This window comes from Chanodichthys erythropterus, chromosome 3 (genome assembly GCF_024489055.1).
Source record: "Chanodichthys erythropterus isolate Z2021 chromosome 3, ASM2448905v1, whole genome shotgun sequence".
Lineage (NCBI taxonomy): Eukaryota > Metazoa > Chordata > Actinopteri > Cypriniformes > Xenocyprididae > Chanodichthys > Chanodichthys erythropterus.
In genome coordinates this window covers 34,486,522-34,499,711 of record NC_090223.1, presented here as the reverse complement: position 1 = coordinate 34,499,711, position 13,190 = coordinate 34,486,522, and the positions used below count along the sequence as shown (strand labels likewise).

At 37.2% G+C, this 13,190-nt stretch overlaps 1 protein-coding gene across 1 annotated transcript in view; it reads right to left on the bottom strand.

Moving 5' to 3' along the window:
- Positions 1-13,190, bottom strand: part of cacng2a (calcium channel, voltage-dependent, gamma subunit 2a) — a 91,387-nt gene that overhangs the window by 21,944 nt on the left and 56,253 nt on the right. Inside the window, exon 2 of the mRNA XM_067374254.1 lies at positions 8,603-8,686. Coding sequence (XP_067230355.1) covers positions 8,603-8,686 — 84 coding nt within the window. The remainder of the gene's footprint in view (positions 1-8,602; positions 8,687-13,190) is intronic.

Here is a 13,190-nt window from a genome sequence, read left to right as displayed (position 1 = left end):
AGAAGCTCAAACAAACATGAATAACTCACAAGAACAAACCTCTTCTGGAAGCTCAAACGTGCTGCGTAACACACGAGAGTGAACCTCATTGGTTACGCAGCACGTTTGAGCTACCGGAAGACTTATTCATGTTTGTTTGAGCTTCTGCTTATGTTTGCTTTTATTATTGGCCTAACTTTAATTATAGGTCACTTAGGTTTACTTATAGGTCAAAGAGGTTCAGCTGACAAAAAAAGTTGGGGAATGCCCGCATTGCATGTAAATATGAATGTGAATTTGTGCATTTTAATGTGTTTGGAAGACAAAAGCCTTCCAAAGAGAGTAATACATGGTTAAATGACTCGCTGAGTTATAATTCAAATAATAATTAATGTGTGCGTCAGGAGCTGATTTAGATATGTGCAATGTTGCAATTTTGAGAAAACAATTCTTAAAAGTGAAATGATTTTTTTTAATCCAGTGATCAAATACTGTTGGTCTCAATTTTACAGTGATAGGCACATGACTAGTGGCTGGTCTGTGTGTGCGCGATTAAAAACAAACCTGGAAGAACTTCTGAACATATATAAGCAGTAGGCTTTTTAGAAAGTAACATTTAAAAGATAAAAAAGAAGTAGTAGTAGGAGGAATCAATGAATTATGAATAAATTACTGCCATTGTGAGAATAACATGTAATGTAATGTAAAAAAGTAACTGTAGTCTGATTACAAGTATTTTAAAATGCAATATACTCTAATTACAAGTACTTAGTTTTTTATTATTATTTGATTGCATATAGGATGTTGCATGACACTGTTAAATGTTTTCTCATCAAACAAGTGCAATGTTTCTAACAAAGCAAGGCAATTTTTTTTTGTAAAGCACAATTAAAAACAACAGTTAGCTGACCAATGTGCTGTACACTTTTTAAATATGTACAAAAAGCAACAAAAAAAAAAAAACATACATTACACACCAATATTATACAACGCAGACATAACCACACAACATTAAAGGTGCTCTAAGTGATCCTGGGCGGAGTAACTTCCTGTTGACGTTCAAAGTGTTGTCAAACAAAACAGAGGCTAGCTAGACCCTCCCTCCTCCTCCTCCTCCTCCTCCCCCTCCCCTCAGTGCTTCCTGAAACAGTCATGAACGTGCATTTAAAATCATTCTTGTCGGTTATTGGCTGGAGCATGTTTATTATGTTAAGTGGTCCAGGCTGCACCAGTTTGTTTTTATTGCCGTTTTCGGAGCTTGTGGCGTTTTCTTTACAGTGTGTTCAGGGGACAGTCAGCTAGCGGATAGTGAGGAGATGTTTGCTGTATGTGACAAAAAATGTTTTGGCCTAAAAACGCGTGACATCGCTTAGAGCACCTTTAAATGAAAAAATATCAATAAATAAGAACCTACAAAAAGCCATTCTAAAATTTATTAAATATCTGTATTGCATTACAGCATATAAATAAGCTATTTGGACTGAATGTCACCATATACACTACTGTCTGTTCAAAAGTCTGGGGTCAGTACTTTCTTGTGAAAGAAACAAATGCTTTTATCTTTTTAAAGATCCACTAACTTGATCAAAATAATGACAATACAGACATTTATAATGTTTCTAATTCAAATAAACCTTTGCTTTCTATTAATCAAAGTGTCCTGAAAAATGTATCAGGGTTTCCACAAAAATTTTTAGCAACTGTTTTCAACATTGACAACAATAACAAATGATTCTTGAGCAGAAATTCAGCGTTGCCGTCACGGGAATATCTATTAAAATAGATTAAAATAGAAAACAGTTATTTTAAATTGTAAAAATATTTCACAATATTAGTTTTTTTCTGTATGTTTGATCATAAGCGACTTCTTTCAAAAACAATAAACAAATTCTTACTGACCCCAAACTTCTGAACATTACTGTAGACAACCGCTTTACAGAACACTCTGTATTACAACATGATCTTTCTGCGAGCAAATATCATTGCTAAACTTGCTAAAAGTGTTCAGCTAGTCAGTTCTCAATGGCAGTGCATACAGCGGATCCCTCAGTGACTGCACTGTTCTTGAAGGATTCAGAACAACTTGATAGCTAAACACCTATTTTATACCCACAATGTTTGCTACCTCGTATTGGTAAAAACAAAGAAACTGTTTATTCATTTATTTACTGGCGTGTGACTTCCTATTGAAACATAAACCACTGTATCTGCTCACTCTGTAGATCTCCCATAACTCTAATTTAACCCAGCACACAGTTGGTGACCAAAGTTACTACAGAACAGATGTCAGAGAGGATAAGAGATAGACAGGCAAGGAGAAGAGAAGTAGGAAGAAGAGGAGAGAAAGTAAGAGAGACAGAAAACTGACCTATATAAGAAAGAGGCTGAAATATTTATGGAAGTAAGTGTCCTAATTCACAAGCCACTGGGAGCGTTGCGGCCTATGCGTCCAATTGCAGCTAAGGAAAAGGACAAACACACACGCGTTCATATAGGTGTTCACACACACACACACACACACACACACACACACACACACACACACACACACACACACACACACACACACACACACACACACTCAGAGCGCATGAGGTCTGCGGTAGTTCTCTGTCCCGGCTGGCATGTCATCTTGACCACTCCTGGTCCACTAGTCCCCATATTCACCCCTTTCTCTGGGTGTCGTTCTTTAAGCGGTTTGAACTTGATATCTTAACTGTCTTTATTGCTACATATGGGAAGGCACAAGTGCTCAAAGCACCAAGACTCACTGGCAAGGCTTTATCTGTGGAGTTAGTATGCATTGTGACTGACTCTGCGCCCACCTAACAGCCCAAAGCGCGAGACATGCTTGGACGGATCCGACTCAGACGTTCAGACTGAGATCCGAGCACTCAGAAAGCGAATGCATCATTATGACATTGACAATTAACAATCAACTGCAATGGGGTCAATGCTGTCGCATAACTGCGTAACCTGCGCTGTTTAACTGCGTGAACTATAATCACAGGCTTAGTGAAGAGTCAATTACAGCAGGTCAGCCTCCTGTTTGGGGTGATGCATGAAGCTTAGATACTGAAGAAGGCTTTGTACTGGGATAATTGTATGGTCTTTTATCTGATATCATCATCTAACCAATGGGTGTTCGGTTAAGTAGGTTAAACGCTTCTGACTGGATGGGCAAATGCTCTGAAGGATGAGCTGTGATTCTAAGGCTCTTGGCTGTATGTGACATTCTAACATATTATTATTGGTAAATGTTGCAGTCTGAGCTGATTTAAACAAGGAACAATGTTAATGTTATAAAATGTTGATTTGGATCAGTTAGTGGTCATTCAGCTAGCTCAAACTAACTCATAAGCCTACAGTTTTAAAGTGTCCTCCTGTCAGATGCTTGTGCTGTTTAGTGCATTTGAGACCTTTTTTCCTCTACGTGTCACTCGTATTGTTTTGAATGGGAGAAAGTGTAACGCGCAATATGGCGGAATAAGTCCCGCCTTCTAAAACTAAGAGCCAATCGCCGACTGGTAAAGTCATCGCGTCACTTCAGCGGCCGTTAGAATCACCGGTTTCTATAGAAACAGTCAGACGCGCCTCCGAAGAGACGCGCATTTAGGTCTGCGCATGCGCAGTAGCTTGATCCAGCCTGAATTTTTTTTTTTTTTTGTCATGATTCGAACGTTTAGAAACTAAATTTATGAGTCGGTTGTTGTTAGATTTCACTGGTGATTTCAAATATCAAATTTAATCGTAAGGTTGACGAACAGTTTTGGAGAATCTGATGTTTCCCCATTCAAAGAGATAGGAGCTGCATGATGCCCAGGATGCCCGAGGGGCGTTTCAAAGATGGCCGCCGAGTGAAATGACTTGTCTTAAAGGGACTTTGGCGTTACCTACATGCCACAGAGACTCCAGACCAGTGAGGAGCATAGGTGACAAGATCATATCAAACCGGTTTGAAAATACAGCGGCATTTGTGACTGCTCGAGACAGGTTCGGATCACGTCGTGCTAATACCTAACAAGCATCAGTGACTGCAACGAGTACCGATTTGGCCGTGACCTGGAGGTTTTGTCACAGACAAAATCCAGCCAAATATCATGTAGCGCGAGTTTGCATTAAGACTAGATGATGACGAGATGACACCAACGTCATTAAACGATAACTGACTATATCAACATGCAGTATCGTTGACGAAAAAGATGAGACAAAAATGTTGATGAATTAAAACTTGACCAAAATCACAACAAAATCTTAGACTGTTCTTAACAAGCCGCTATGAGCTTGCGGTTGCCAGATGTCAAGAATTTAAATCCCCCAATCAAAGCTTTCCTCTTAAAAGGATATATTTTCTACCCAATGTTTTACTTAATCTTTGCAATCTGGTAATCAGGCGCACATGCTCTCTCTACACTGTGGAAGTGCCACTGATGATCTGAAAACACAGACAAGCAAGTAAGCGAGAGTTTAGCAATCTCCACTGAGATATTCTGCTCAAATGAAAGTGTAATTGATAGTCTGTGTTCCTTCACAAGCCACTTGTGCTGTTTGCTGTGACTAAATCTGCAATCAAACCATCTCAGTGATGAACTGTAATAAATCCAAACATGGATCTTGACTATATTCTTTGTTTGTTTGTTTTTTTGCTGTTGTTTTAATATAAATACATTAATGTAATTTTGAATTATTGGAATAACTATTAGAATTTCACTTTTAAATTCTATTTGACATTCTCTTGTGCTTATAGCTGAAAGTGCAACAATTCTGATGAAATGTAAAAATGCATATCTCAAATGACAACAATCCTTGTGATTATAATTTTGATCAAAAATAATCATGATTATCAATTTTATCATTATGCAGAATGATGAAAATGTGTTCAAAACGTTTCAATGACTAAAATTAGATTAAAATGCTTAAACATTAAGATGACTAAAACTTGACTAAAGAACAGGACAAGGTTGACTGATTATGATAAATAAAAAGTACATTTGACACAGGACTAAGACTAAATAAAAAAATAGCTGACAAAATTAACATTAGAGCACAATAATTCTGCACTTATTCCCCCATTTAAAACAGAACCATAAACTTGGAGTCCCATCCAAAATATTAGTCCCGTCCAAATGTTCCATCTCGGTAATCATTACAGACAATGTTAGTATATAATAATGATATCAAGGAGCAACGTAATACGCACATGATGACTGGGAGGGTGACGGCGCTTCGTAAATCGAGTTCTGGTAGTTTTACTGAGATTTCTTATCCCGTGCAAATTGGCTACTAATATTACAGACGTCCTGTGGTAAAATTACATTACTCCATCTACCATTGTAAAACTAATCCCTTCCGAATAGGGCTTTAGACTAATTTCCCCTCTCTCTCAAGTAGTCTGCCATTGTCCTCTTCCACAACAGTTCCAGAATCTTTAATTACTCTTTGTTGTTACCTTGTTGTTTCTAGTCAATTCAGGCCCTTGTTTTGATGACAGTAACTGATAGTCCTGCTTGTGAGTTTAGGATTGATGCGTGTGGCTTGTTTGACACTCACTTCCCGGGTCTGCTTGCGCAGACGAAAAAAGAGTGGAAATCAATGCTCTGTGTTTACGAGGGAGCCAGTGTACTGTAATCGGGCCTAGTTGGGCTGCACTGTACGAGCTAGAGAGGCTGCCGCTGCTGAGAGTCTAAACAGAGTGAGGAAACATTCACACTCTCCCGCAGAGACAACAGACCATCCTTACACAGCTGAACAGCATGAGAAAACCAAAGATAGGTGGAACAAAGTTAAAACTAGGACATTACTTGAAATACAGCTCTGCTGCATTCATTTAGTGTGAGAGATGTTTCATTGCCAGCAACAGCTGGAAAGTAATAACCAGCCCCATACAGAATCTTTTTTTAATTGATTTTTATTTATTTATCTATTTATTAGGGAAATTAGCTACATTTTGTGAAAATAATCTACAGTAAACATGGTAAAATGACAGTTACTACATTCTAATTGCTAGCTTAAATGATCCATTTATTTAATATTTTAATACAGTTTTAATATTTGATTACACTTTTAATAAAAAAAAATATATATATATAAGAGTCTAAGAATAAGAAGAACTATTTATTTAATCAGTGGTTAGAGTACTACACATTCCTATTTGTAGCTGAAAGCTAAAATAATCCACAATATTTAATATTTTTTTACATTATCATTGTTACATATGTTATATGTAGTTGCTATTGTAATAAATATAAATTATTCATAATTACATGCAACTAACCCTAAACCAAACCAAACTCTAATCCTAAACCTATAGTAAGTACATGTATTTACTTAAAGGTGCCCTAGAATCAGAATTTGAATTTACCTCGGCATAGTTAAATAACAAGAGTTCAGTACATGGAAAAGACATACATTGAGTTTCAAACCCCATTGTTTCCTCCTTCTTATGTAAATCTCATTTGTTTAAAAGACTTCTGGAAAACAATCGGATCTCAACATAACACCGACTGTTATGTAACAGTCGGGATCATTAATATGTATGACCCCAATATTTGCATAATGCCAGCCTATTCGACGCATTAGACAAGGAAAGGCAGTATTAACGTCTGGATCTGTGCACAGACAAGGTAAGCAAGCAAGAACAACAGCAAAAAAATGGCAGATGGAGCAATAATAACTGACATGATCCATGATATTATGATATTTTTAGTCATATTTGTAAATTGTCTTTCTAAATGTTTCGTTAGCATGTTGCTAATGTACTGTTAAATGTGGTTAAAGTTACCATCGTTTCTTACTGTATTCACGGAGACAAGACTGTCGTTATTTTCATTTTTAAACACGTGCAGTCTGTATAATTCATAAACAACTTCATTCTTTATAAATCTCTCCAACAGTGTGTAATGTTAGCTTTAGCCCGTTAGCCACAGAGCATAGCCTCAAACTAACACAGAATCAAACGTAACCATCTAAATAAATACTTTACTCACATAATTCGAAGCATGCATGCAGCATGCATGACGAACATCTTGTAAAGATCCATTTGAGGGTTATATTAGCTGTGTGAACTGTGTTTATGCGATATAGTTGAGAGCTCGTGGGGCAGAGGGAACGCATCTCTTAAAGGGGCCATGCTGAAAAAATCAGTGCATTGTTAATGATGCCCCAAAATAGGCAGTTAAAAAAATTAATAAAAAAAAATCTATGGGGTATTTTGAGCTGAAACTTCACAGACACATTCAGGGGACACCTAGGACTTATATTACACCTTGTAAAAAAACAATCTAGGGCACCTTTAATGTTACTCAGTACTTAAATGTATAATTACAGTGTAACAAAGACACCTTAAAATAAAGTGTAACCAATATTTTTAATTATTAATACAAATTTTGCCTTACAGTTTTATTTAAAAATAACAAAGAATAACTATTTTAAACAGTGGTTAGAGTACTACATTCTTATTGGTGTCTGAAAGCTAAAATATCCAGCATATTTTATATTTTAATTTAAATAATAATACAATTTCGATATTTTATTTAATTATTAGCAAAGAATATGTTTAAACGGTTAGTTCACCCAAAAATGAAAATTCTGTCATTAAGTACTCACCCTCATGTCGTTTCACACCCGTAAGATCTTCGTTCATCTTCAGAACACAAATTAAGATATTTTAGTTGAAATCCGATGGCTTCGTGAGGCCTCAATAGGGAGTAATGTCACTTCCTCTGTCAAGATCCATAAATGTACTAAAAACATATTTAAATCAGTTCATGTGAGTACAGTGGTTCAATATTAATATTATAAAGCGACGATAATATTTTCGGTGCACCAAAAAAACAAAATAACGACTTATTTAGTGATGGCCGATTTCAAAACACTGCTTCATGAAGCATCGGAACATAAATTAATCAGTGTGTCGAATCATGATTCAGATTGCATGTCAAACTGCCAACGGCTGAAATCACGTGACTTTGGCGCTCCGAACTGCAGATTCGACACACTGATTCATTTATGCTCCGAAGCTTCCTGAAGCAGTGTTTTGAAATCGGCCATAACTAAATAAGTTGTTATTTTGTTTTTTTTGGTGCTCCATAAATATTCTCGTCGCTTTATAATATTAATATTGAACCACTGTCCTCACATGAACCAATTTAAATATGTTTTTAGTACATTTATGGATCTTGACAGAGGAAATGTCATTGCTTCCTATGGAGGCCTCACTGAGCCATCGGATTTCAACAAAAATATCTTAACTTGTGATCCGAAGATTAATGAAGGTTTTACGGGTGTGGAACGACATGAGGGTGAGTAATTAATGACATTATTTTCATTTTTGGGTGAACTAATCCTTTAAGTCTGTAAATCATGGTTAACCTGTAGAGTTTTGCGGGCCTGGAAATAACCTTCTCCAAACTTTTTGGACTCTTTTTTTTTTTTTTTTTTTTTTTTTTTTCTCAAAGATTGTACATGTAGGTTAAGTTTTTTTCCTCCTTTGTTTCAGCAGTAACAGCACTTGGGCAAAAAATAGCATATCTGGTACTACTTGAAATGCCTCACAGATTGAACAAGGAAGAACAAGATGGTGAGAACATGAATACTGTCACAGAAACACTAAGGAGGCACTCACGTAAGAAGTACTCTGAGGCATCTGCTTCATAATCTGTGTCTTCTGGAAAGTGATCTATCTGCTTACACAATCCTTTGAAGTTTCCTGTAACAGAGAAACATAGTTTCAGAGTTAGGTTTGTGAATTCAAACGCCACATTTCCACATTCTTCTCAACGGCATTTTGCTTATTCATAGGGCACAGAGGGACACGGATGAACGCTTAGACCCAGCGCACATGCGCTCAGGTTGGGCTCGGCTACTCAAGCGAGCCCAGGGATGCGGTTCGAAGCAGAGGCCTGTCGCGAGGCCACTCCAGCAGCAGGCGGCGGCTTGTAAACAAGGGCAGCACAGCTGGTGAAGACCTGGAGCAGCTCCAACTGCTGTGCTATGGAAAGCTCATCTGCTAATGTTCATTCATTAGGTGTGCTCGCAGAACCTGACATGCTAGTGCCCAGGTTCAGACACTTCTTGGCCTGCTCAGTGAGGAACCCGCTGTCCTCCGCCGCTGCTCTGGCCCGTAGCGTATAACAGGTCAGTCAAGGTGAACTGGAGATGTGGGCCTGCAAACAGCAGCGATTACCGCAGCCTTTGATGTGTGTGGACATAAACAACGGGCACGACACCAGGAGCGCAGTGCCAAGCTTATGAAGTTGTTCATCCAACCCCCCCCACCCCCCGTTACCTCGCCACTCTCCCTCCTTCATCTCCCACTCTCTCTTTTCCGTCCTCCCATGTGTTTCTCTAATGATTTAATCAGTTTTTTTTCTTCTTCTTCATGGTGCCAGGTGTTGCTGGGGATATTTTGGCTGGGAGGCAGAACATTAGTGGCATGCTTGTGGAGATGAGATGAGAGTAGAGGCCTATCAAAGACGCTTTCATGTAGGAGACAGATTTACATTAGTCTCTCTACTCCATACAGTCTGTTCTGCTAGGCTTTCAGGTCGAGAAGAAAGATAACAGGCGAGCAGTTCCTTCTGCTTTCACAGGGTTAGTCTATTAGGGTTTTTTTTTGGCTGTCATTATTGGTTTTCATTTTGGTTTCAAGATGACAGCTTTTTGCTTTAAGAAAATAGAATAATGCATTTTATAAGAATACTTAGAGGTGAAGTGTGCAATTTCTGTGCCACTAGTGTCACCAAACGGAACTGCAATCAATAATGGCTGTTGTCAAATCAAGCAGGTCTGTAATAACTGGAGAAAGCTATCCGTTAGCATTCGCATTTATCTCAGTGGCTGCTTGGCTGAAGCTGAAAATGCATGATTTAAAATCTGCAAAACAATTGTGTCCAGAAGTGAGTGGGCATAAACAATCACTTGAGTTGTAAAATGTCATGTGATTAATCACTCGAGAACTGAAAAATAAGTATTCTGATTGGCTGATGGCACCACGAGGTCTCAAACCTGAGCGACTATACTGAGTTGACATGAAAGGTAACAGAGAGGGAAAAATATGATTGTTTTTGTTTGTCCTTCAGAAAGAATCGTTCACTGATAAAACAACTATAATATGATAATGTTTTGTTTTCACACACACACACACACACACACACACACAAAACAGTATTATTTTGTCAGAATACTTTTGAATAGCACTCAATTACAGAAAGATGGCATTTAAGCCAGTGGTCCCACCACTTTGACTCAAAAGCCCCTTAATGTCCAAAACAATCTTTTAAGGCCATATACAGTAAGGTAAGACATGCCCTCCAGTTTTTCTGCTATAATTATGAGAAACTGGGAAACAATCAGAAACCATAGTTATTATTTTTAATTAATTTATTTAATGTAATAATTTAGTTTTAAGTTGGGTTCTTTTAATGTATTAATACTATTCATATTAATTGTATTAATAATAATGTATTTATTTGAATAATTGGGGACTTTGGAAGTTTGCTGAGGCCTCCCTGCATCCCAGCATTTTTTTTTTTTTTTAAAGGATTAAGGCCCATTCACAGCCGATAAATAACTATAGATATAGAAACACAATTCACTCCTATTAGTAATGAATGGGAGAAACTGTAACGTGCAATATGGTGGTATATGTCCCGCCTTCTAACTAAAAGAGCCAATCGCTGATTGATGAAGTCATTGCGTCAGATCCTGTTCCCATAGAAACCGGAGACTCGCCCTGGGACTGCTCATGTGCATTGACTCGTCTAGCCTGAAAAATAAGCTTTTTTTTTGTGCATAAAAAACAACATCTATGGGACAGTTCATGTCAGATTTTGTTGCTGATTTGAAATATGTTATTTAATTGTGAGATTTCAGGATTCCCCCATTCAAATAGACTTGGACTTGGTCTTGGATGCCCAAAATAGCTGCCTGGAGGCGTTGAAAATATGGCCGCCGAGTGAACAGACTTTCCTTGAAAGGGACTTTGAGCCCGTTCATACCAAGAGTGACAACTATAATGATAACGATAAAGATATAGTTTTAAAAATCAGAGTCCACACCACAACTATGACGATAACGGCACAGAGGAACAATATCATTAGAATCACTTTCTGAACAAAAGCTGAATCAATCAGAATCTATCCTGCTTTAAATAAGTCAAGCCTTTAAAGTGTTAAACTACAAAACTCAGCGTGCACTTATAATAAACAGAACGTTATCGTCTGCTGGTGTGGACGCTAATATAGTTTCTTTATATTTACATGTATCGCTCTTGGTGTGAATGAGAATTTAGGATCAGTTTCATTAGTAAAGGGATAGTTCAGCCAAAAAAGAAAATTCTTTCATTCTGTTACTCATCCTCATGTCGTTTGAAGCCTAAATGATTTTCTATTTTTGTCCATAGAGCGAAAGTCAGTGGGACTTTTTTGGACCCCACTTTCATTGCCAAAATAAAAAACAAACAATTTTTTACATGACATAATGGTGAGTAAATGATGACAGAATTATCTTTTTTTTTCCCCCGATGAACTATCCCCTATAAGTTTTGTCTCTGGGGTCTGAATGAAAAAGGCTGAAAAGGTTTGCTGATAGATTTTATAGCAGTAGCCACATCCTTTACACTGTTGGATATGTCAGTTATTGCATTTTATGCTGCTCAGAGCCATTTGAGGTTGACTTTAATGCAATAAATGAATAATAAGCAAGCTCAAATATAACTAATGGCATTATGGTCAGATTGATTCAGAGGTTTTGTCAGGGGTTCTGTGGGAAACCAGACAAATACACAATGTTTATATTCAACACCTCTTAATCATCCAAAGGATCAGATATGCAATTGCTGAGTGTGTATGCTTGTGTATTTGTGATGTTCATTGCTCTGCTTCACCTTCCTGTGCTTTGGCTCACAATCAAACATTGCACATTGATTTCTATCAGTGAGCTCTGCGGCAATTAGCTGGAGCAGGGGTGGAAGAGAAGAGGGAAAGAGAGAGAGAGAGAGAGAGAGAGAGAAGGTGAAGATGAAAGGGAAGAGCAGAACAGAGTAGAAGGAAGAACCGAACAAAGATTACAAACATAGAATCAAAGGGAAAAGGTGGTATCCTCAAAGTAAAACAGAGAATAAGATACAGTGCGTATTGATACTGTAAACAGTACGAATGTCCTCATGTCTGAAATCTTATGCACTTTAGGTTAGGTATGTGTCCAAAATGTAATAATATTGTTCAAATATCTTCAAATTTCGTACCTTTAATATCAGGTGAGGAACATTAAGGAACTTTTACATGGACAAATGTATAATGACAAATGGGTAAATTCATGAAATAAGTTTTCCATTTTTGCATGTGGAATTTTAGCTTAAAAATGTATTTATGTAAATGTTTTAAGAGTATTTAAGTTATTGTGTTTAAATTAGGCTCATTAAAGATGGTGCCTTTACAAAAATAAATCAATAAATAAGTTTACCTTTCAGACGTAAAATTAAAGGGAGAAGAGTTTTTAAACAAATAATGCAACATGATTTACTAAGGTTTGTGGTAGTCAATTTACTGTTATTTGAACCATTACTTAACAATTACAAAAGCATGCATTAACCAATTATGCTCTTGACATGACTGTGATAGTTGCTTTTTCAAAGTTCAGGGGCCTCATTTATAACCGTTGTGTACGCACAAAACATGCCCTGAAATATGTGTATGCCACTTCCTATGCAAAAGATGGGATTTACAAAAACAAACTTGACTGGAAAATATGCGCACCAGCACGCAAACTCTGACCCATGTGTACAAACTCTTTTAGTGAGAAAAGTAATGAAGTAAACAGAACGATTTTAAACTATAAAACATTTGCATTAATACTGCTGGATTCGGTGGTCGAATGGTCCATTGTCCTGTTTGAATAGGTTCAGTGATAAAAGCTTACTTTAAAACCGCAGTTGCATGGAGGTGTTGACGTTGTGTGAAGGCATCTTCAAACAATTATTAAATATACCACTTTATTTGAAGGATGCGACTTGAAGAAAACTGGAAGATTTGCATGTTTCCTTTTTAAAATACTTTGTCAGTGATGCGCTGAGTCAGACAATTGTATTTACACTAGAATAAATAAGTAGGCGTATCTGTTTCCTCTAAAACTATCCTATGAACATCCTAAAAGATATGTTCACCTTATCAGCAAAACTGCATCAATTTTATTTGATTTTAATTGTTTAAAAC